Source organism: Rhopilema esculentum, chromosome 16, assembly GCF_057945365.1.
Source record: "Rhopilema esculentum isolate cy_ngs chromosome 16, ASM5794536v1, whole genome shotgun sequence".
In the NCBI taxonomy this organism is placed as follows: domain Eukaryota; kingdom Metazoa; phylum Cnidaria; class Scyphozoa; order Rhizostomeae; family Rhizostomatidae; genus Rhopilema; species Rhopilema esculentum.
The window spans coordinates 13,071,573-13,097,762 of NC_142830.1; the positions used below are offsets into that span (position 1 = coordinate 13,071,573).

Consider the following 26,190-nt stretch of genomic DNA (forward strand, 5'->3'; position numbering starts at 1 on the left):
TCGTCTGTATCATTTTACTTTTGGAGTAGACAAATTACAAGCTAGCCTAGTTTCTTGTTACAGTTACATAAGAAAAACAACAAAGAAGATCCATTGATAGAAAACATTTGCCCTGCGAAAATCAATTTTGCCCTGCGACAAGAATCCTACTTTCGTGGTTGGAGGGGTTAACCATCCTCCCCCATACCCCCTCAAGTGACGCCCCTAGCTGTTTGAATTACCTAAGCTTGAATTAGGCAGATTCGACTATATTTATTAATCAAATTTCGTTACGAAAGGCATGTACATAAGTCAAGAATGCGACTAAAAAATATATCCTAACACATAAACGAATGCAAAACACGCGAGACTGCCCTAGCATTAAAATAGCCACATCTATTAAATTTTTCTAGGTTTAGAATTTGAGCAAAAATTCTTTAGGTCAGTCAATTGTACAATGAAGTTTGACTTTGGGTCTTGAATATGAGTAAGGTTGAGGAAAATACAGAAAAACTGCAAAATTTCTTGTGCAGGAGAAAGAAAATTATTATTTCGGGTAAATTTTAAGCTAGAAGTTATTCTTGTGGGTTGATGATTTGAAGCCCAGCTTGGGCACCCCTATACTAATTATATATGAGAACCCCGACCCCCAGGGCTAAAACGCAGACATCGGCGTTCCCCATTGGTGAAATGAGCGTTTCTGTTGGTATAAGGCCATTTTTGGCAGTATCAGAGGGATTGCGCTAACATTTGCATTACCCTCCTTACCCTGGGTGAGTCTGGTACCCAGGGTACCCCCCTCCCCAAAGCAACTGCGGTCTCAAATCAACTAAATTCAAATTTGAAATGATTTGAGGGTGATCTATTTTTCAGATGGATTGCAAAATAATGCCATTCATGTGAAAATGTCTGAAAAATTGTCCCAGTATTTCTAACTGCACAAAATAGACGATAAAATGTTTCCCAGTAATTTAACCAAACAATTTTCGCATTATTTTTTGTTTCCTCTCTTACTTGCTCTTCATTTATCATACTCTACATTAACATCATATGGTTTCTCAAAACTTTGGTTTTTCCCATACATGAATTTCAATTCATTGGAATTTCTAGATGAATCATTCCGCCTATACTCTGTAAGGGCCACTAAGAAACAATTTTGCCGCGAAAAATTGTATTGGGCGAGCCTCGATGCGGAGAGGAGGCGATAAAGAATTGGCGGCAGGTTTAGATGGATGATTGTTTAGATACAGATGGGAAGTCAAAGGTTCAGTTTACATAGGAACAGGAATGTCTCGTCTTGGAAATTCCGTTTGGCTCCATCAAAAACCGCTTTACTGCCTTCTAGATAGAGGTATATTTATGCACTACTTAAAATTTTGTGATGATCTGTGAATATGCATAGACAGAACACGAAGCTTTATTTTTCCAGAATTGCATCGTTATATGATTCAAGGATCAACGCGATATACCTAACACCGGTTCAATTTGGGGGTCAAGGCTGGTGAAAGTTTAAAGATTTTGCAAAAATATAAGAGGCGGTATTGCACAACCGTCCTCAATAAAACCCTTTGTGTATGTGTAAAAGCACCCTACGAGTTTAAAACTGCAATCAAGTTCCACTTGTTTCCTCTTTTTAATGAGCAAAGCAACTTTTTTCAGGCGTGAAAACTGGATTGATTCTGTTGAATAGGCCCCTTAAAGAGCATTTGCCTATCTTGAAACATCTGTGGAAAAACTGTAAGTGTTAAGTTTATATTTCAAAATCATTTTCTTTTAAAATTTTCACCATATAAGATTTCTAAAATTTCTTACAATGACAGCTAAAATTCAAGAATTTAGTAGTGTATTGTCATTAAGTATGGCTGTTTCACACGTAATCAAACCAAAGACAGATATTATAATTTCAATTAAGATACTGGAACATGAGCCAGCAATATGTAGCAGCAAAAGGCACAAAATATTTATGTTTTCTTTACTTTTTTTGCTTTCAAATGGATACTTTCTTATCATTGGAAAAAACTCTTCTTATTGTTCGAAGAACATTTTGTAGTATTGATGCCTTTTCTTTATCAGCGGTGATCAAACTTTGTGCAGATGGAGGACTGAATAGGCTGCATGATGCAATTGGTGAAGATTCTGACAGGTAAGGTCATTGTTAAGCCAATAAATTGATGTATGCAACTTCTGAAAATGCTTTCATGGTCATTTTTGCACCAGAGTGCAGTTCAGCTCAGTGCACACAATAACAGGATCATTGTAAAAGTATGAAACCAAAAAATACTAAAAACCCCAAGTATGCCAATACTTTACCAAAAATTGGGACTTTGTACTTTCCATCTTTCCATTTAGACTTTGTACTTCTGAATCAGCGATATGGAGCTTGGGGCGCAAGGTAGTTTACTATGCTGTGTTAACACCTAAACACTGTGAAGTAGACTCTGTCTACTTTTGGTAAGGATTTTTGTTCTTGTCATTTTTCTACACCCAGCTTTTTTGCCCCTGATTTCAGTGACATATCTTGTTTAGATGAAGAGAACATTTTCCTCTAGACAATGGCAAACCTGGATGCTCCATGTAATTTTCTAAATGCATTGAAGAAAACCAAAAGACAATGTGCCAGTGAGTCATGTTAAAGTGCCCTTCCCATCCTTGGCTGCGAAGAACCATGCTGGGCCCACAGACAGGCTAAATGCATAACAGACCCCTTCCTACCCAAAGCAATGCCCTAAATGTGTTAAATTTGCATTTTAAGTTCAGAAAATAGTATTTAGTCATTTTACTCCATATTGTTCAAGCATGTAAAACTTTTCTAGTAAAGATATGATTCATAATTAGCTTTCAATTGAGATTTGTACTCTAAATAGAGACAATTCCTTCTTTTTTACCGGCCTAGGGGCAATTGTCCGCCTTGCCTCCCCTTTTGGTGGGCCTGCCCCTCCCTTGTGTTTTTTTACATTCAAATCTTTGTTTCAAAATTCTTGTGTAATTTCTTAGATGTCCCCCTTTTTGTTTCTTTGGCACTTTTTTCCAGTTAGAAAGTATTCGATAAAAGGATTTTCTTATTATACATAAAAGGAGAAAGGAATTTAACTCATCAAAAATCAGTGGCGGCTCGTGGGGTAAATTTTTGGTGGGGCTGATGATGTAATATTCGAAATCTAAAGCCATAGACACGGAACACCAAGAATAATGAAAAGCCTTTCCATTCTTTACTATCTCTAATCAACAAGGCTGTCATCATTTTGAAAGTTTCGATTGAAAAAAAAACAAGTGCTACTATCAATTATGTATAATTTTTAATAAGCAAAGTAATAAACTATGTGAAATGTTGGTGTGCTCAGCTTTATTTATTCAAGTCCGCTGGACCGTTTCTCTCTTCACAAAAAGGGGAGTTTGTGGGGGATGTCCATAAAAACATAGACAACTTGAATATGGCCAACCCGTAGATGGCAATTAAAAATTTTTTAAAGAATAAAAGGTTCAAACTGTTAATTAATTAATTTCCATATGCTGTGAGGCTAAAATTGTTCCAGTTGAAAGCCTGCATTGGAAATATGCTTTATGCCATTAGAAGGCCTACGGCCTAGCCTTCCCATTTTGAGCTTATTTCAGGATCGGCAAAATTAATTCTGATAAAGATCTAACTTGTATGCTTTAGTTCAAAGTTTTAAAGTTGAAAATGCGAGTCATTGAATACACGCCACTCTGCTGCGCTCCACTTCAAGATCAACATTGCCTATCACATCACAACAACAAAAATTCAGCTACGGTTGAATTGAATTATTTCTGAATTGAAAAAAGGAATGCAGATTCGAGCAGAATTGGCCAATCAGAAGGCAGTCATCAATTGAATAGCCAAGTCATGAAAGGCATTTGATTGGTGCATTCTCTGCTAGTTTGGGGCTAGCCCCAACAGCTCGGGAGATGGTTTCCGATACGCGTGTTTGTTCAGTTTTCGAAAGAACCGCGGGCAGTGGGACCTGAACAAACTAGAGAATGGACAAACATTGAAACTCGAAGCAACGAATTTAGTGAACAGTGCTAAATTAATAATGGACGTTGATTTTATTTACGTTTATAAATCTAAAGCTTATTTTTGGAAATCTTTGGTGGGGCTGAGCCCCACTAGCCCAAATACACGAGCCGCCACTGTCAAAAATAAGTCTAGGACAAAAAGTGTCACAGACACAGATGTAGAAATTTAGCTGTTGCTTTCACATATATCACCATAAAATTGTTCCTTTGTTGTATGTTTGGAGATGTTTTCTTTATTTGGAAAATATAATCAAGTATTTTGAAGGCAGTGGTTTTTATAAACCTCAAGAAATGCCACCAAAATTCCACTTCTGCCTCCTAAGTGTTGGAGCTCTGACAACACGTTGTCAGCCTTCATTCCTGTCCTATGAGTTGCTTTTTTTATTTTTCATGTTCAGGTTTAATCAAATCATGATCCAACTAACTTTTTTCAACTATATTTTGGCAAAATGCATCAGTTGTTTTCTTTTAGATATATACCTGAAATTATCAGTGGTGACTTTGACTCCGCAGATTCTGACTTGTTAACTCATTATAAAAGTAAGGTATGTACTCTGTTTCTATGAAATTGCTAAATATTTTTAAGAAATTTGAATAAATTTGGCTTGTAGTAGTTTCATAATAACATGCATTTCATTTCAAAATGAAACAGGACAAACATACTTGTCATGACATAATAATGCAATTTGGTGTCAATTTGAAATTTATCAAATTTCTGTTATAATGTTCCCTAACTCTCTCAGAGTTGGTTTGAACCAAAAAAATTTTGATCAACTATCAAGAAAGATGCAAAACGGAAGCATTTGTGCTTTTAGGCTGTCATTTTGTAAATATTTTCAAAATTTGTCAGTTCTTCTGTTTTCAGGGTTCCATGATTGTTCCAACGCCAAGTCAAGATGAAACTGATTTTACCAAAGGACTACATGTAATGTGTCAAGCCTTAAAAGAAAAGAATATGCAGGAAGAGGTAATAAAATAAATGTATCCACAAGTATCTCTGTAAGTTTCAAAATACATTAAGTATATAGTACTTTGTCTTCCTGATTAAAGAGTTCAAAATAGGTGATGTTATTAAGATCTCTTTAAAACTTTGTTTTTGAGAACATAGCCTGAAAAACAGTGCAAAATACCTCTTAAGCAGTGGCAGCGCCAAGGGGTGGTATGGGGGGGGGTAAATACCTCCCCACTTTTCTGAAAATATGGTCTATATATTTCTTCTAAAAATGGATTATAAAGCGCTGGGTAGGGGTAGATCAAATTACCCAAGAAAAGGGATGTATCACTGGAACGAGGCAAAAGGGGCGTGTCCACACTGGCCACGCCCATTACCCTCCCACTCTGTAATAGCTTACGGGGATTTCTTTGAGTGCAATATTCTTATAAGGTTACACCTTCGAATCCTATGACAGTTGTCATTTGATCAAAAAAAATCTTTCCTTCATTAGTATCCTTGTCATGATAAAACTTTGTAATTCCAACCTTTTTATGATTCAAAGTGATTTTTGTTTTGAGCACAAACAATCCAACATTGACTTGTATATCTTCTAACAACCGTGCTATTTAGCAGCTTGTGCTAGCTTTTGCACATCAATTCAGTTTTGAACAGAACAACCCAATGGTACACAGAGACATCTAAACTTGGAATTTTATACAGGGGAACCTTCCCAAAGTTTTAAAAAACTTAAATTTGCTGCGGATATACAGGGATATACAAGGAAAATAGCTGCAGGGGCATGCCTTTGTTAGTATAAAGGGGAAGAAGATAGCCTATTGTTTGGAGCACAGGAATGTTTCACGGGAAAGTTTCTGGGGCGGGAGGGGCAATGGCCTAATTAGTATGTTAAAAAACCCACGCTGCCTTTGTTTTTCCTTTCACTTTTCAAACGCTTCATAAGCCAAATTTGGGCCTACATTTGACAAATATGAACATACACTGAAATGCACTCAATTTGGACCCCCAAGTTTATCGTAATATTGTATCGTTATTTTCTGTAGGTAATTTGGAGTGGTACCAAATAATGACGATTATAAATCAACTTTCGAACAACGTTTAATAAATAATAAAACAATAACTTCTCATAGGAAAAATTTACAATATCTTGCGATAGAAATTTGCAAAACATTTAACGGTTTGAATCCACCATTTATGGATGAAATATTTTCCACAGATGAATGCCCATATTACTTAAGAAACTCCCAAATTAAAACAGCGGAGCCACATTACAAAATATCTGGATTTAATACCGTATCATATAGATGTAGCCATATATGGAACTCAGTTACAAACGAAATAAAATACTCCCAACTCTACAAAATTTTCAGAAAAAATTCTCAGAATTTTCGTCGTTCACTTGCGACCTTTGCAAGGAATACTTATGCAACATCGGTTATATTTAGTTTTGATAATTTAAATTAGTTGGTTGTAATTAGCTTTAATATAGCTAGAGATTGTACCAACTTTAGATAAAGAAAGAAACAAATAAAGATACAATAAACTTGATTCAAAGACTCTATCGTTAAATTGTGTAACAATCGCGTAAGATTATCAAGAAAAGATACAGCTTGCATCTGGCATTCAAAAAGTTTACTATACTTTATCTTTGAAATGGTTCTCTCAGTCATCTTGTTTAAAAGTGCTATCTTCCTTATGATATGTTGGATAACACGGGTTTTACATTTGCAAAAAAAAATTTTCGCCAATTTCGGATCATATCTTTGAATCATATTCAGCAGCTTATTCTGAAACCAAAGATATGTAACGAAATAGTTTGTCTTTGCTCACAGGCACTTTAACAAGGTTAGAGATTAGGCCACTGCTATTGGTCAAAAACCAAGAACAAATCAAAAGAGCTATTCTTCTTTTTGTAATACTTTTGTACCGCATCTCGATATAAATTTCCGCTTAACGTTAGTTCTTTATCCGTCATTTTTGCCCTGAGAAGCATTGAAGAATTGCTTTCAAATATTCTATTCACATGGTTCCATTTTTTATGCCAATCTAAAGATTTATTTGACAACAATTATTTGTTTAGCAAAAAATATTTTCAAAAAAAGATATGTTATTCTTTACTATCACAGCTCAGAAATTTTCTTTCTTTGTTTGTTGATTTCTAATATTTGAAGGTTATATCAATGATACCTATTTAAATTTTAGTACAGCTGCATTGTGGCTTTGGGAGCTTTTGGAGGCCGACTAGACCACCTCATGTCAAATATCAACGCACTTTACACTGCAGCAGAAACACAAGATAAACCTTGTTATCTAATGTCATCAACAGAAATAACTTGCCTTTTACAATCTGTAAGTTCATATTTCATTATTTTGATTATCATTAATATTATGCTTCATACTAGCCCAAATATTCATGGAATTGCTTCAAAACAAAAAGACTCTTCTATCATACCATGAACTCAATTTTCCCATTCTATTTCTTTGCATATCTTTATTTAAGCACTCTACCCATATTATTCGCCGCTCTTTGATCCTTTCACTTAGGTCTCCCTGCATTACTCTTTCCCATCCTTATTCTTTTCATATCTTTATTAAGAACTCCACCCATTTTTATCGCCGCCTTTTGATCCTTTCCTTTTCGTCTCCCTAAATTACTCTTTCCCATCCTTATTCTTTTCATATCTTTATTTAAGCACTCCACCCATATTATTCGCCGCTCTTTGATCCTTTCACTTAGGTCTCCCTGCATTACTCTTTCCCATCCTTATTCTTTTCATATCTTTATTAAGAACTCCACCCATTTTTATCGCCGCCTTTTGATCCTTTCCTTTTCGTCTCCCTAAATTACTCTTTCCCATCCTTATTCTTTTCATATCTTTATTTAAGCACTCCACCCATATTATTCGCCGCTCTTTGATCCTTTCACTTAGGTCTCCCTGCATTACTCTTTCCCATCCTTATTCTTTTCATATCTTTATTTAAGCACTCCACCCATATTATTCGCCGCTCTTTGATCCTTTCACTTAGGTCTCTCTGCATTACTCTTTCCCATCCTTATTCTTTTCATATCTTTATTTAAGCACTCCACCCATATTATTCGCCGCTCTTTGATCCTTTCCCTTAGGTCTCCCTGCATTACTTTTTCCCATCCTTATTCTTTTCATATCTTTATTAAGAACTCCACCCATTTTTATCGCCGCCTTTTGATCCTTTCCTTTACGTCTCCCTACATTACTTTTTCCCATCCTTATTCTTTCATATCTTTTTTGATGAACTGCACTGATATCGTTCGTTATTTTGTCCTCTTTTATTTTACTTTTTCGTGGAAGCCTTCTTCTGTTTTTACGTTTTACAGTTCTCTTTTCCTTCGGTTCTATGTTTCCCTTTAATTTTTGTTTTATTTTTCAAGGACTTTTCGTTGCTGCCTTTTGTAGTTCATATCGATTAATTTTTGTAATACAGCGTAGAACAGTTTCTTAATGACTGCATGTTGAACGTTCGTTTTTCCTATATTTTTCCTTGTTCAAGCATTTTTTCTTTTTTTCTAAGACACCCTGTAGTAGCTTATAGCCTATTGATCTCCTATAAAGAAGAACGATTCTTTTCTTCTTTCCACTTCCAATATTCGGGGGAGATGAACTTATGCTTTTGTACATCTTTCATGAAATCCGTTATATTCACTGAATTCAACTTTGTTGCTTTCATTTTCTCCAGGGTTCCCATATTCTTCATTTAGATTCGGGATTTGAAGGTGATTGGTGCGGGCTAATTCCAGTTGGCAATCCGGCTGAAAAAGTTTATACCCAGGGCTTAAAGTGGAATTTAGGTAAGATTTTGATTAAGACATAGAAATCATGCTTATATATAGCGTGAAATTAACATACTGTGTGAGAAAATAGTTCTTCTCATCCAATTTATTGCTATTGAACTTTTTGAATTTTCAACTAATGATTGGCATTGGAATTTTTTTCTATAAAATCAATATTATTTTTACTTCCCCCATTATATACCTGCTAGTGCTTTAGATCCTAACATGATTGCATAAATCTCCTTTAAAGGCAATCGTATATACTCCAAGTTGGTGAAGCCATCCGTCAATCAAAAATCATCCAATCAAAAGGCGTAATGCCACTCACACGCTTATTGATTGGCCAATCGTTTAATGATAGACGGCTGAAGCAACTTGTGTGCCAATCTATGGCTGTCAATTAAGCTCCTTAACAATCATTTGCTGATTGATTCTCAGCACAACAGCTTCTCCATTTGTGCATAATTTCAGAAAAAAGTAAGCGTCTAATCGTAACTTCAAAGCTTTGCCAAAGCCTAACTTGATTAGATTAAGAGAAAAGTAACGGACTAGAGTTTAGCACCTTGTCCGATATTTCAAGTTAGGAGCCTCATTAAGTTTCCAAGGCCTGACTGTAGTAAAATAGCCTGTTTCCCTTCCTGGGAAAGCTGCATTGTCCCTTGAGCGTTTCAATGTTGGCTTTTTTATCATGACTTTCCAAGTACCGTAAATCCTCGAATAAGCCCCAACGCTCGAATAAGCCCCCCCCCTCGAAAAGGCCCCATCTAAAAATTAATCTTTTGCAAATAAGCCCCCAGGGGGTCATTTGAGAATTTGCGGTACTCTAGTTGGTCACAGCAGTTTGCCACAAACAGGAATAACGTCGAATTGCGATTCGAGGCAGCCAAGTTTTGAATGAATGCAACTGCTTAGGAAAATAGATGATTTCAAAACTTCATATTTTAGCAATCATGATCCTATTCTCAAGCTTCATGTATTTATGTATTTGTTTCCGGCTAGCTCCCGAAGGTCGTTTTAGTTCCCACTGAGAAGCTCTGCTTATCGAGCAGTGGTCCCTTCTCACGATGTGAACAACATATTATTCGTGATTTTTATGCTTGAAATTTCAAAGAACTAGTCACACGAACCCACAGATCCTCTGGTCTGTTTTTGTTACTTCGTTTCATTGCATCCTCAGTTATATTTTCAATCACTCCCTGCGTAACCGTTATGGTTGTCATTCCGTTGCTTAATGTCAACAGCTCACCGAAAAAGAAACTTATTTATGTATTGTTCTGTTATTAAAATATCTTTAAACTTCTCCCTCCTAGATGGACAATCCCTGGCATTTGGGTCTCTGATCAGCACCTCGAATCAAGTCGTAAGTAAAGAAGTGAGAATTGAGACAACAAATCCACTTCTCTTCACACTTGGGATAAATTACAAATAAGATATGAATATTATATATAAACAGGGGTGCCGTGGAGGGGGGTTCGGAGGCTCAGGCAAAATTCAGAGAGTTTTCTGGAGGGCTCAGCCTCCATCCCACCGAGGTTTTCCGTGAAATAGTGATTTCCTATCAATCCTTTTGTGTCGGTAAATAGTTCGGATGATTTGATATGTAGAGAATCTTTAACGATTGGGTGAAGGCATGGGTGTGGCTTCTAGAAATAGCCCACAACACTGCCCCCTTCTATCCTTTTAGGACGGCACCCCTATATCTAAACATATTTAGACGGAAAATCAGCTTGGCTTACTTATGTAACCATTGGAAATATTCTAATCATATTTAAAATATGCAGAGGTAATTAACGAGCAAATTTTATGAAATTAAACAATTCTCGATTTTGTATTGTCTGTTTATGCAAAATTTTCCCTTACTGTTTAGTTGGTGCAATGTATCTCTTTTTGGGATTGAAATCAAAAGCAAATTTAATCTTGCATACCAACTTGATTTCAAACCAAGCATGAGCAAGCATCGAGGCAAGCATAAGCCAATGTGCCACCTCCTTATCATGGATACATGGACATGAAGTCCTATCATGGACACTGGACAGTCCTTTTTTTCTAATGCCATGGCATCGATTGAAGTAAACGAAACATGGTGCTGCAATTTTCTCCATTCTTTCTTCCAAAAATATCACCCAACTGTTTCCTGCTAATTTCTTCACCGTGCTGTCTAAAATGCCTGCCAAAAGTACTTGGAACACCCAGCAATTCGCATTGTATTTCATATCTTTCATTCCTTTTCCGAAAAAATTACTACTCCCGCCCCCTTCCCCCTAAAACAATGTTGATAATTTAGAGAACTATCCTAAAATCCTAACCGGTTTTATAGTAAACCAACATTTTTCCTTGGGGAAGAGGGGGATGATTGATTTTGACCATGGAAAATGACATCAGTGTTCCAAGACTTTTGGCAGGCATTGTAACGAGCATGAATGATAGGCAGTGGCGTAACGTGACCTTTCTCGCTGGGGGAGGAGGATGTGAGAGATGCAAACCATATTTTACCGACAGAAAATCTTTTGTAAATTCACCGCCGAGTTCTCTGAAAGTTGGGGGCCACGCTACGCTACGCCCCTGATGGTAAGCAAGGGCAGGGTTAGGTTTCGAAATAAGGGCTTTGATTTCTGCCATTCTATAGAACATAAAGGGTTCTTAAAATTTCCTTCTGAAACTTAGTGTATCTTTAAAAAATTGTGGGGAGGGAGGCTCAAGCTTCTTCTGCCCCGATTCGTACTTTTCTGATTCTACTGACAGCTCGTTTGGATTGTTTTTATGCCTGTTAACCGTTCCTCTTAATATACAAGGCGGCTAGTGGCTTTCCTGAAATGAGATGAATGTTCATCTCAAATATTTCCTTCGCTACTTATAAGGTGTCCGGCCCTCGAGAGATGCTACTTCAGATTTTAGGGGCGAGACACTCCTTAAAACTCGAATAGTCTAAAGAAACTTTCAACTTGCATGGTCGAAAATCCTCATTCTGATAGTGTCATTTTACTAGTGAAAAAGATGCATAAAAAGCAGCCATCATAGATGTCGCTGTGAGGATTAATAAAGTTTTTTAAATTCATATCCCAAAACAGTGAAAATAATGTGATTGAGAAAACGTCACTATTCCACGGATGTGAGCCGGAGGAAGGTTATATAACGATGCACTAGTTTCGACTTGGAGGAATGCCTAACGGAACTTTTCTTTTTTTCTGACAAAGCGCAAAAACGAAACCATACTCGAGACGACTTTACTTAAATTTCATTTTAAACGACTTTTGTTCAAAAGATACAAGACGGATTACAAATGGCGTCCAGAGGAAGGTTGAGGCGTTGTCTGAACTCTGGATTATTGCATTAAAAACAATTCTTAAAAACAATTCAAAAATAAGATGTTTCTAAGACAATCTCTGACTCAATATTTTGAGTCTCCATCTCAGCAGAAAAATTATTTCTCTTCACCGCTGTTCTTAGTGCTTCTTCCCAACAGCGCTTTCTAGCATGGTTACCAGATTGTTCCTCAGATTAAGACAAAATTACAGCACTCCCTAGTGGCGGCGCCAGCTGCTGCAGAGTGGGAGGGTAATGGGTGTTACCCGTGAGACCACGCCCTATTGGCCTCGTTTCAGTGATTTGTTTAAGGTCAAATTTCCTTAGGAAATATGATCTACCCCTACCCAGTACTTTTTAATCTGTTTTTAGACGAAATATGTAGACCATGCTTCGATAAAAGTGGGGAGGTAATTACCCCCCCCCCCCATACCACCCCTTGGCGCCGCCACTGGCACTCGCAGTCCTTTAATCGTCAAAGTAAAGTTCAAAATCTCTCCAAACCCTATCTTATTAGCATTGTATTGTTGAAATGTCCATCTTTCGAAGATACAGCTCTAAAGATACAATGTGAATAGTTCTAAAGTCTAAGAAGGTCATAGATATTATCCCTGAGACAAGTCAGAACCTCAAAAAACACTTCCCGTGCTCATCCTTACTTAATCTTTTTGCAAAATTCAGGAATTTTGTCCCACAACTCGTCTCGTCTTTCCTTTCCAGAGCTTGTAAACTTATGAAAGCTTTAACCTCTTCTTGCTTCCTTGCGTCCTAACCTAAAACCTGTTTTTTCAAAACTAAGGTCAACAGCCTGGATTCCCCTTCCCACTGGCGGCGCCAGTCACTACGCTCTGGGAGGGACAAAACAAAAAAATGTAGTCCACGCCCTTTTAGCACTAGAAAACGCCCTTTTGCAAACAAGGAAGGCCAATTTTACCTAAAAGGAACGTCCATAACTAACTTTTGCCTATGTAAAGGCAGTTTGAAAATCAAAGGATGACATCAAAAAAAGTACGTTGCCAAAATATTACCCTTCCCCCAAAATTTTCTCATCGGAGAAAATACAAAATTGATCCTGCCGAGAACTGGGGGGACGTGTCCCCCCAGTCCCTCCCGTGGCGCCGCTTCTGCGCCCTTCCCCTCTTCATAGCTTCAATCTATTTTAAAACGATCTCAGGGACCATTTGTCAGAAGATAGACCTGTGTGTTATTTCCATTCATCTTTGCACTGTGAAAACTATCTTAGACAAGCATAAATTGGAGATAGCGCATATTTAACGGGCGGCTGTTCGAAGAAGGCGAGGTAACATTGATTGGACCATTTAGTTGGAGTAATGACTATTTTGCCCTTCTTTACCCATTCTTGGCCTTCAATTTCGAGTTTCTCTCCGTTTTCTCTAACAAGTTGCTACACAACTAAAGATGATCTGGGCATTCTCGTAGTCAATCAAGTCTATGATGAACCTAGACACACATCTTTACGACACCAACCCCGCTCCAAGAAACAAGACTCCCTGCATCCCTGCTCAGCCATAAGCACCCTTCTGCGGAGGACAACGCTACTCCCTCTTCTATTTGAGTGACACCGTCACAGCCGTCACAATTTTGCACCCTTACTTTTGCAACGTTCCTTTCAATCTACAATTTTTCAAAGAAACGGAAAGTATCACTTGAGACAAAACGTCTTCAAAGAGATGTGAATACACTTTCTATTTGACTTTTAAGAAAGTAAATAATAAGAATTGATACAATCGAGACCTGAATTCAAACAATTTATCTAATGGCTCTTTGCCCTGACTGACGAAGCTGTATTTCAGAAATTGATAGTAAAACACTCTATATATTTTCCCTAAATGTCTGCTAGATAAACATGTTGGACAATTTGAAACATGTAGATTGGTTAAATTGGTTAGAAAACCGCTGATCCATACCAAGTCAAGAATATCCTTAGGACCAGAGCCATTAAGTGCATTCAAGCGGTTTTTTACCCTAAAGTATTATCAAATTATCAAAACGATCCTAATTCTGGCTGAAAATTAAGGCTTCGTAGAATTCTATTATTGTAAGACCTGGCATGTTTCGTAATGTCTTGCCCTATTCTCAAATTGTCCCAAAAACTCTTGTCCTGTATCTATTTATCAGATACTTCATTAGGCCTCATGACTCGACAACAATTTATGGTCCGTTTTCTACAAAGCGAAGTTTAATCGTCCTTGAATCAAATTGCGGCACCACGAGAAGGGGGTTGGTCTGGGGATCCCTTGTACTCTGCAGCATCGCCTTTGTAATCCGTCTAAATGTGATGAGAAATTGTGGGAAAAGGGGGTATATCTTGGCAATGTGCTTGTGATTTTATGATTTTAAAACTTCGTTTACATTAAGCACAAAACATTTCAGCGGATAAAATTTCAGACTATATACTTCGGCAAAAATGTTTTCAGACAATTTTTTTGAAATCTTGAACAAACAAATTTTCGGATACATGTTGACCAGCCTTTTGGATGTTTAAAGCAAAACCTTATCAAGTTATTAATTCACACATTTTTTTAAGATTGTTATTGAACTCTCGCCAACCTTGAAAGAATCTCTGAATATTGACAGTGTGACAATGTTACGAAACTTCCCATATCGAACTGGCTCAGATTCTTAGTTCCTTAAAAACAATCTTTTTATTTAAACTTCAAATTAACCACCTCAAGCCAAGTCTCCTTCTGATGTCAAAGTTTCTAAAATACGTAGAAAAGGAAAGAAAAATTACTAATGTTTTTGTTTATGTTCATATTTTTGGTCACGTTCATGTTTAAAGGCATACACGTTCAATAAAACTTGGACCAGCACTAAATACTAAAAGTTACTTATTGTGGCATCCAAATTTTGGGGTTTTCGTACTAAAATTTTCTTAGTTGTTTTCTTATTTCAGGACCTAAAATTCTTAAATTTTTTGGCATCCTTGTGCTAGTTTCTAATAAACCAGTTTTTTTATAAATAAAAATGTGTGTGCACTTATAATTGTTACAAATTTATATCTTCAAAAAGGGTCTTCTTGCCCAGCCCAAGGCTACAAAAACTTTCTGGCCAAGCTAAAGCCTCAAACTGTAAGATTGTATTAAAATCAAATATTCCAAATGGTTGTCTTGGGCGTTCCCTGATGGTAACTTTTGCATTCCCCTGTCGGTAAAAAGGGCGTTCCCTGACTGGTGAAAGGGCATGACCTAATACTTTTTGCTTTGCCCTCCACATCCCCACTGCCTCGCGGCTGGCACCGCCTAGGGTTTTGGAGGCCCTGGGGCAAAACCGGAAAACGTGGCCCGCTGCGAGCGTAGCTAACAGAAATCTTTTTAGCGACCATGCCATTCACAAGCTTAAATTAACTCATTCGATTAAAATGTCTTAATGTTTTCAGCCATAAATTTTGTTATTTCTAATTAATTCCATTTTATAATGAAATATATTAATTTATGGGGCCCCCTAGACCTTGAGGCCCTGGGGAAGTTTTTATCTGTTCCTTTACGATTATTTTTCTTAATTTTTAGCTTTAATTTAACTCTAAACTTTTTTCATTTAAAATAATTTGTTTAAACTACCAAATGAGTGTTGTTGAGTTGAAAGCTTGCTTGTAAAACACCCTTCCACTCGGCGGCCATTGGGTGGGTAGGCTACTACAGAGGGGCGTGTTGAATAAGCAAATAAGATCGAGATCTTCATCAGTCATTTTGGAGCCGCAAAACACAGGTCACTATTTACAATGACCTGCTACCTTGGGTTGTGGAAAAGATTTATGACTCTATGTAAAATTGAAATTCGCCGGTGATAAATTTTTACTAAGGAAGTATCCTACGAAACATGGAGAACGGACACAACTCGTACTCAAGATTATGTTTGAGCGATGGTAAGTGGTTTTGTTGTGTTTATTTCAAAATATTAGGGGGAAACCGCAAGCTGAAGTTCGCCATGAATAACGTATCATTTACTTCTTTTTTATTAAACGGTATCCTTTTTGCAAATAGATATTCCAATATGGGATTTTAGATTCGCAAAGTAGCAATGAAATCCTAGAATTTGATATTGAAGACAAAATTTATGCCAATAAGTTCTTTATACCAATTACCGGCGATTTACAAGTTCTAAATCGCCGGTAAATGAACAACCTGCTCTTTTGGCTGAAAAAGTATAAACTCTCATCTTCTCGTGAATTTTTCAAGGGATTCCAAGTCCTAAATTTATTATTACTGACACCTTAATCACGTTTTTGTGGGACCAACGACTCCCTAATCACGTTTTTGTGGGAGCGGGACCAACTATTCCCCGATCTTGATTTTGTGAACCCAATACCCTCTTGTCGTTCCAAACGATTCCCCCATTCAAGACAATGAAGTACCCTTTCTAGACAAACACCCAGTGTAAGAAGGCTGGAAAATCCCAGGTTTGATATCACCCCTTTAATTAAAACGTTTCGTTTCGGCGTTTAATTGAAACATTTTATGCATGGTCATTGCTTCTCAAAATTTAGCATGCCTTGCCTTACTGTTGACAGCAGCTTTCAATAAACATTGTCGCTCACGCAGGCATGGAATTCTCAATTCTTCAAGTCGCTTATTTAAGTTTTATTCACACGTTTTCAAAATTTGTTTGTTATAAATCTGCTTCAAAATCTTCTCGAAGGTCAACTTTTTAATTGATTATTTTTTTAAATAAAACTTCAAGAGGCCGCATTAGTTGCTAACCGAAATTATTTAGAAAATAAAATGATATATTAAAGTAATTTTTTGCGATAGGAAAAAGATATGATTTCTCCTCGTTGGTATGCCGAAACGGGATTTAGAAGAAGACTGCAAACTTTCTTTGTTTTGTAGGGGAACAGAAAAAGGGTATTCACTATTTTTTTGTAAGAACAATTTTATAAAAACACGAGCCGCAAAATTGGTCGAAAGTTCAGAACAAATTAAAAACAAACTGAGGCTGAATTACTGTAAAATGCAACTTTGGACACAGTTTTATCTCAAAAACGAGGACTTTTAGTCATATTTGAACACCGTTTTATTGCAAATTAAGGCTGTCTCACTCACTTTGTTGGCAAATGAGGCCTGAACAGCTCTCTAGAGCGAAAAGCTAGCAATCGCACTGCTTACACCCTATTCATCTAAGACGAAATCAAGAACAATCCAGCCTCGGTTATTCAAAAAAATTAAGAACAGTCCGCATGAACTTAAATTTACTGGTTCTTATTAATTAAAAATAAGTGTAGTATTCAAAGTGGCTACTTCATATGAAAGGGCATGTTTTCCAAATTTAGGGGGCACGTGCCCCTGTTCCGATTCCGACCTCCATGCCCAGGTGGGCACTCATATATATTTTGGGTAAGGGTGCTCAGGTTAAATTTAAGGTCTTTTTGGGTTCTGGGCAATTGTTTTTTGGGTTGACGGTTGTACCCCTGTCTGTGCACCCCAATCCTAAATTTATATGACTACATCATGAGCGCCTGTTCACCCCCAACCAACAAATAAAACATCAACCCAAAATGAAGTACCCCTTGATCCCGCCATGCCGCACTTTAGCCGCAAAAATACCACAGCTAAATATCTTCGTTCACTCCTCAAGCTCACAAATTACAGAGGATTTCTGTAGCCTTCGAATTTCACCACAAAGTATACATTTTAACCCGTTCTCAAGAAACCCACCTTGCATCTCATGTATCGTGAAAAGATCATTCCACTGTTCGGGTAAATAGGCTTTCTTGCAACCAATAGCTTGCGAGTGAATCTTTTCTATCTTATATTGATAATTAAATTATTAAAATCTTGTAACAAAACAGCGAAGCCTTTCCCATGGCCCGTCGTTTAAGAAATTTGGCAGCCGCGAGCTTCCAGCCCCGCATTTCAAACAGCCCATAGAGATGAGATTTCCTTCTGTTTATTTTGTCTCAGTTTGCTTGCGTTGTTAATATTTTATCAAACCAAACAATGTCGGCAAAACCAGTAAACATACAAGACAAATTCACCTAAACTTGCGAGCCGCCACCATGTGAAAAATAAAACTGGTCCGTCAATATATTTGAAATTTAGCGGTAATTCTCAATTGTTTTTTCGTTCGAACGTTCTTAATTCAACGCAGTGCAGTTTATTCACAAAACTCGCAAAAAGTTTTGATAACATGAGAAATGTGTAGTTCGTTCATACGAATCTTTAACGCAGGTTTCGTTTGGTACAAGCAAAGCATGAAAAATTTAAATTGAATGTAATAACACTGAAGTTAACAAAAACGGTAAACGTGAAACGTTAAGGATAATTTTACATATTCCTTACACAAATAAATTTTAGATTCATTAATTCATAAGCGATTAGTTTATAGGCTTGTAAGTATTTAAAAATAGTGTGCTAAATGAGAAAAAATTATCTTTTTGTTTTCATTTTCTGAGACAATCCTATCTCAAGATTAACTTGTTACAATGCAAAAGACAGAAGCCTTTATACGTCAACTGAAATACCCAGGTAACAACATGTGGTTTTGGCAAAGTTACAAAAGTGCCATATTTTCGATTTAAATTTTCGATTCAAAGAACTAAATATTTTTTGGGATTTTGTCTTCCAAATATAAATCATATATGCATATCATATATAAATAATATCATATAATATATATAATATAATATAATATAATATAATATAATATAATATAATATAATATAATATAATATAATATAATATAATATAATATAATATAATATAATATAATATAATATAATATAATATAATATAATATAATATAATATAATATAATATAATATAATATAATATAACATAAGATAATATAATATAATATAATATAATATAACATAAGATACTATAAGATAATATAATATAATATAATACAATATAATATAACATAAGATAATATAAGATAATATAATATGATATAATATAATATAATATAATATAATATAATATAATATAATATGATAAAATATAATATAATATAATATAATATAATATAATATAATATAATATAATATAATACAATATAATATAACATAAGATAATATAATATAATATAATATAATATAATATAATATAATATAATATAATATAATATAATATAATATAATTAATATAATATAATATAATATAATATAATATAATATAATATAATATAATATAATATAATATAATATAATATAATATAATATAATATAATATAATATAATATAATATAATATAATATAATATATAATAAATAATATAATATATATATAATATATGATATAATAATAATGTAATAATGTAATAATAATATAATATATAATATCATATATAAATATCATATCTATAGGTATCCTGATAAATGCAGAATTACAACGTGTATCTTACGTTATTCTTTAACTAACTTACATACTGTAACTTAAGTCATGAGGAAAATTAAAAAGTATTTTCTTAGTTTAAACTAATTACAAACAAATTTCGCCGTGACAGAATTTCGGACAAATATCTTGACGAAATTTCCTTCGATTAAATTCAAAGTGCGACGAAATTTGGTCACGACGAAACTTTTTGCATTTAAGATTTTTGAGAATTCGCATAGAAAAACTATTTCACGAGGTCTCTATTACATGAATTTACGTATTCTTTTAATATATTAAATGTCAATGACGTCATTTTCCTCATTTACATCATCTTCATAATAATCTTTATCGTAGGCATCATCATCATCATAATTGTCAGTTCTTGAACCAACTTCGTTTTTACCATCGTTCAATAAAAATAGTTCTAACTCAGTGACGTAGCAAGGGGGTGGACGCTGCCCCTAATGAAAAAAATCTCTTTGGTTTAGTTGAAAAAGGCATTATCTTGGGTCCAAAAGAGTGAGGATCCCAATGTTCCCTCCTCAACTAGCCTTACCACCCTAGCTACACTTCTGTTCTAACTGTGTCTTTTTATACTTAAACTGCACTATTTCTTTAATTCGTTTAAGGTATTTGCACTTTTCAACCCGAAAATTAAACTCAACAGGAAGCAAACTTTCCCGACCAACTTTTCCTATTGGAGATGGTCTTATGCTTTCCGAATTTTCTTCTTATATTCACACTTATGCTTTTAATTAAAGTCCGTCTGTAAACTTTCATACCATATAGATTGAGAGTAGAGACTCTCTGAATGCTAAAAGCATCTTTTTTTACTTCTATACCGCTTTGAAGGTATTTGACACAGGTAAAAGAGGCTTACAGCCACTCGACCACGAGCGGTTGACCAATCAAATTGCGCACAGAGAAAAACACGTGAACAGTTTCCGCCTTCCTGCAAATCGGTGAAATCCTAGAGCACCACGCAATGGTATCACGTGAGCGGTTTTCAATTCCTTTCTTATGCGTGTGCTCTGATCAATACGTGGCCTAAGTTATTTTTGGATTCCGAACGGGTGTTCAAGCCCCCAAGTCTCCACGAAGTCGGTACTTATGGGATGAATATAAGCAACCTGTATGGTTCAGCTTCTTAAGATTTGGGTAATATGTTGATATCTCTGTGTTAAAACTCAACGATGAAATTTTTTTTGACGAAGTTTATCCGCCGAAAATTATCTGACGAAATTTCTTGTTGGTTATGTAGTGATCTTTATATTCACATTATTCATGAAGAAAACCAATGTGTATGCACTTAGGAAGACGAGTTTGTGACCAGAAAATTTATTTTTCGTTCAAAAGACTTTCTTTCTTTGCATACAATATTTTAAGGAAAATTCATCATTGCACATTTGGATGAAAATAGAGAGGTTTTTAGGCAAGGCGCTTCAGAAAGTTTTGCTAGCCATTTCCCTTACTTATAACTTAAAAATATGACATTTACTAAAACACGATAACGCTCCGGATTCTTCATGTCGAGTGTCCACCGAAAGGAAGGTTGTACTTCAGGCAAATAATATTCTTTGTATTGGCACGAGTACATTTGCTGTGGTTTACTCTCCTGAAATTATTTTGAAAGGCGTGTGGTGGTACAACATTTCAACTTTTGAAAACCTTAAGAGCACACATTTTGTTACGTGTGCTGCTGACTTTCTCTAGCTTTACACTGTGCCTGTTGCCATTTATTACCTTCAATGCACGTCTCTGAATGTTCGCTTAACCGCTTTCTTTGATGCTGCCATGTGAAGGAACACATTTTTACAATAAAGCAGAAATGGTAAAATTGTTTCTGCTGTATAAGGACTGATTTTGTGCCGTATACGTGACACTAACTTTACTCTAGATATAACTTTTTTGATTGTTTTTTCGAGGTGATCAGAAAACGCCATGTTTTTGTCCATCTTTACTCCCAATTTTCGTATGCATCTGATTTCGAGATCTTTGTTTGATTGATCTTGATCTCCAAAGATTTCAAAGCTATCTGGTGTGTACTATAAAGGACACACTTTGTCTTAGTCTTTTTAAGACAAGTAAAGAGGTTATTTTGCAGAAACCAGTTAGCAATCTGTTTAAGATCACTTTTTTTATCTGTTTTAGAACTTTCCTTCTATAACATCACTTTTTTTACCAGCAACGTACAAAACAGAATCATCAGCATAGAGGGTAATTTCACACTGACTTTAATTTTCATCGATATCGTTTATCAGTAGATGGACCCAGTATGGATCCTTGCGGTACTTCACAGGAAATAGCTTGTATTTCAGACAGGGCTTAATCACATGACACAATTTGCGTTCTTCCAATAGATAGCTCTACTATCATGAGGCCTATTAGGTTCTGATGAAATCTGAGGAAAATGTAACTGCGTGTTGAGTATACGATCTCTTTCGAAAACCAAACTCCGAATGCATATTATTTGCCTCAAGATTACAGAGCTGCCTGTGCCCAACCCGTTCAAAGACTTTGGAAATGACAAGGAGTACAAAGATTGGTCTATAAGTATCCAAGATATTCCTTTTATCTGGATTGTAAAGTGGTCATCACACCAGATATCATCACAGCCAGCAGCCTTTTCCCTTTTTAGTTTCGTCAAAACGTCTCTGATGTCTTTGATGCTTGTCCGGTTCATGCAGTGCCTTGCTTTTTGGATTAAATGCCAACAAGAAATTTTGAAAGCATTAACGCTTAGTTTTGTCAACCTTGAGAAGGGGGAGAATATCATATGCAAATAACGAAGCAACTACCATTGCCTTATTCTTTATTGATTTTTAGACGTGAAGGTCTCGAAATTACCAAAAACGCTTCTTCCACTGATTGGACTTTACCTTTTTTAACGTCTATGCATTTACGCAATAAAATGATTATTTTATCGATGAAACAACACATATCGGAAATTCTAAATTGTACGATAGAGTGCTGAGAAACATTTGATCATTTGAACATTTCGAAACCACTTATCAATAACAATTTATCATTTTTATCCTGCGTATTCAACGATAGCTCAAAATTTGTATTTATTGGCTCCTGGTTTTTTGAAATGTCGATCATCTTTGAAATTCATATTCAAACGACCGATGTCTGTATGCTTACTCTTTTGTCCGAAATGCACACCCGAAAGGCCTTAATACGCATTTTAATGTTTCTATCGATTTTAATTTGTATCTGACTTAATTTGAGATTTGAAATTCATATTGAAACTAAGGCTACGTTCACATTACTCCGTTTTCGATTAGATTCGTTTTTGGCAGCAAAAACGGAGCTGTTTTTATCTCTGTTCACACTACTCCGTTTTCAGACAGAAACGGATATCTATTAATTGGTGTTCACACTAGTTCTCAAAAACGCATCTGTTTTTCTCTTTCTGAATACGAGGCTTCTGATATTGGCGCGAAAACATTCAACGACCTGAGTTAGCGTTTTCAAATTGTTCCGTTTTTGGTGTTCACGCTACAGAGTTGCGTTTTTGTTTAGCTCCGTTTTCATTTAGCTCCGTTTTTATCATCGTTTTCATTTAGCTCCGTTTTTGGGGTAGACTAATGTGAACGCAAAGCCAAAAACGGAGCTAAACAGATGCGTTTTTGTTCAAAAACGGAATAGTGTGAACGGGGCCTAAGAGAAGGACACTTGCATGGGCTGAAGCAAGGTTGGGTCATAGTTCCTTAATTGCTGAATTTATTATTCAAGGTACAAAGAGGTTCCTATATTATTATACATACTGTATTTTCTTTGAATGTATCAATATCACAGGCGTCGCTGAGCAGGGGGGCTAGAGGGCTTTAGCACCCCCACTTTTTGAAAAAAATGCCAAATATTAAGTAAAGTCTCTTTTTATAAAGTTTTAGCTCCCCCTCCCCACTTTTTTAGACCCCCAATTTTCCCAACGCTCCGCGGTGCCTGTATCATGAAAATGGAGCAAAACTTCTAAAAAATTAATATCTAAACACAATACTCCCTTTATTGCTGTTTCATCAGATTTCGATGAAGTTTGTTTCTAACACGTTGGCGTACCATTGTTCAACGTACCATTTTCAACATAAGAACACAGGGTAGCTGTTAATATTTGCAACTACAGGGCCATTTTTTTCTCATCAAAATTTGAATGGTCTTTAATTCAGTCTGTCAGTTACTGAGTAAAAGAGCAATGGCTCACTTTTTACATTTTTGGAAATTTTTTGCATTTTTAAATTCTCATCGTATTCATTCTTAACGCTTAAGAGGCTGAAGGAGTCAAGGGGCAAATAGGCAAAATTTGGTTGCAAAGATAATGAGGCCCTCGTGTGCTTTTGGCCTATACTAGTCAAATTTCCTTAAAATATGCCCTGTAAAAGTAGACCAACAGTTCGACAGTTAATCATAATTTGTAATTTCTCTAAAGATAAGCTTCAAAATTTAGAGTGTTGTCGGATTCCAAAATGAATTTATTGTCGTTGCAAAAGCAGCTCCAGACAAACAGAGGCTACTTTCAAATCCAGATAAGTTCGAATAAGGTATAGTAGATTCGATTGAGTAGGCTCAATACAAATGTTCGCACTTTCCAGATATGATTTATGGACATCAATTATTAACGAACTAGCTTTCAAACACCGTAAGCCGATAACTGCCGAAAAGACGTTACGATTGATCTCGCTAAGATAGCATTTGTCGTTAAACTGCTGCTCTCGAGCATTATTCTATTTCAATTCTGTCTTGGGGTGGCAGCAGGTACCATTGAACATATTGATTCGAATCTAGCTTGTTGTTTTCAGTTGCTTAGGCCTTATATTAGCCCTGCGTTCTGCCGTGAAGGTGAGCAAATTTCATGTGGTCATTAACGTAATTGTAACCAGGTGTATCTTCTTATCTAGAAAGACACCTGTTAAGTACCGATGTATTTGATAAGCCTTTTTCAACATTACATTGGCGTTTTACATTTGCTGCGTGAATCTTGTTGAATTTAACTTTTTCTTGGAAAATATGTACATAATCTAATGTCTTGTCTCAAAAGGTGTTATTTGTTTTGATAAGAAGTCTGGTTCTGTTACTTGTAAATGTTTTATGAATGAGCTTTGCAATAGTCAAATTAATTTTAATGTTTTTTTCTTTGATTTTGTTTTTTGTTGACAATGAAATTTATACTCGTCGGGGCCTAAATAGAGGGGCGGGGTTGTAACAGCCGTAGGAGGGGGTGTTACAAAAAGGTTGAAAAGAAGCTGGATAATGTAAAAACCTATTTACTCTGAAGAACTTCATCCATTTTATAGATTAACATATGCATCTTTCCTACCCTACATAATAAACCCAAAGGAGGAGTCTAGTTAGATTTATATGGGTTTATCCTGGATATGGGATAAATTGAATCAAACCCCCTCTAGTACTAGTTAGGCCTGTTTTGAAGTTGCAAAGTGTACAAATACGAAGAAACACGGTCCTTTTTGAAGGCATTGAAGGCACATTTAATTAAGACCAATAATATTATCACACGTTCGTATGTTTTGCTTATGCAAAGGGCTTTCCTCGAAGTAGTTTGGTGTGGAACATCGCGTTTAAAATTTGCCATTAATGGCACTGGTACATACATTTTCAAATTCAACGACACCATACCAGAGGCATATGGTCTTCAAAATTATATAGCTAAACTGTTATCAAACAACTAAATACACACATACATAAAATAAAATGCATGCGTCAAAACTTTATAGAATGAAAGTTTCTTTACGGTCGGTCTGACTGTCGGTGAAATCAGCTAGATTTTGTCATCAGTCAAACGCCTGTCTGTTGATTTAAGGTTGCAAATCTTCTAACGAATTGGAAAGATTTCCTCCAAGAAGTTCGATAGCAAGCGAACAGCACAGTTTTCAATATAGAGACTATACTGGTGATATTCTTGAATTTATTAACAAAAATTGGTTGACCCCAGTTTTCTCAACAGATTTTATTGGGCCGAGAATATGAGCAAAAAAGCTAGCATGACATTAATAAAAAAAAGTTTGAGGTACGCTAATCCTGCACTGTACTTGTATTTCTCAGGAACAAAACAAAAACATTTATTCCACGCCAGTGGCGTAGCGTGACTTTTTCAACTGGGTATTCTCTATTTATCAAAAGGGTGGGGCAGGGTGTGGCTCGATGCGGCTTGATGAAAATAGGGGGATAATAGGAAGATTAAAAGGACTAGCCATTGACATTTTATAAATTAATTAAATTTTTGAAAATGCTAACTTTTGTATTCTAAATTTTAATTCTTGGTATATTGTAATTAACATTTGTTTTTGCTGATAAAGATTTTGAGTTTGAGTTTGAGTTTTATCTAATTTTCTTTTTGGTTCGGTTGGCAAGTACTGCACTGTCAGGGCATTGCTATGATAAAAACGATACTTTGCTAAAGGACCCTTCAAATATACTCTTCGAACTCATTCATTGCATCATATTACTATTAACCATTTCATCAAAAGTAATTCAAATCAAAACATATCATTGAAAGCCAGTAAAATTTTACTGGTCGAAATATGTCCCAATAGTTGTTGTTAAATCGTCTAACATTTGCACTGATGTAAAGAGGAAGTAGCTGTAAACACCTACTCTTAATACCTTTTAATACAAAAGGGCTTTCGAAAGTTTCAAAATTATTCACATAGGGCATTACATGAGTTATAAATGATTTTGTGCTATGCAGTATAGACTTTTTCTTCATGGTCTAATCGTGATATTTTCAATACAAGTTAATATTTGAAAGAATCGAAGGTAATG

The 26,190-nt window shown here is 35.7% G+C and overlaps 2 protein-coding genes across 3 annotated transcripts in view; both read left to right on the top strand.

Moving 5' to 3' along the window:
- Positions 1-1,194: 1,194 nt before the first annotated feature.
- On the top strand, positions 1,195-15,677 carry LOC135682289 (thiamine pyrophosphokinase 1). The gene is made up of 8 exons (XM_065197115.2): positions 1,195-1,330; positions 1,639-1,716; positions 2,053-2,122; positions 4,487-4,559; positions 4,880-4,981; positions 7,169-7,315; positions 8,681-8,792; positions 10,085-15,677. The coding sequence occupies exons 1-8, from the start codon at positions 1,267-1,269 to the stop codon at positions 10,201-10,203; spliced, it is 765 nt and encodes a 254-aa protein (XP_065053187.2). The 5' UTR covers positions 1,195-1,266; the 3' UTR covers positions 10,204-15,677.
- Positions 15,678-15,805: 128 nt separating this feature from the next.
- Positions 15,806-26,190, top strand: part of LOC135682176 (protein white) — a 36,084-nt gene continuing 25,699 nt past the window's right edge. The window contains exon 1 of one of the 2 annotated variants that reach the window (XM_065196942.2): positions 15,806-15,963. In XM_065196942.2, coding sequence (XP_065053014.2) covers positions 15,918-15,963 — 46 coding nt within the window. In that variant the 5' untranslated portion in view covers positions 15,806-15,917. Of the gene's footprint in view, positions 15,964-24,131; positions 24,250-26,190 lie in introns of those variants that run through there. The other variant, XM_065196944.2, reaches the window with a different exon arrangement.

Excerpts from the sequence above, each read along its gene's own strand:
- LOC135682289 (XM_065197115.2), top strand. The coding sequence starts at position 1,267 with ATGTCTCGTCTTGGAAATTCCGTTTGGCTCCATCAAAAACCGCTTTAC. Across the intron at positions 1,717-2,052 it reads GAAACATCTGTGGAAAAACT|CGGTGATCAAACTTTGTGCA; the intron begins GTAAGTGTTAAG and ends TTTCTTTATCAG. Across the intron at positions 4,560-4,879 it reads TAACTCATTATAAAAGTAAG|GGTTCCATGATTGTTCCAAC; the intron begins GTATGTACTCTG and ends TTCTGTTTTCAG.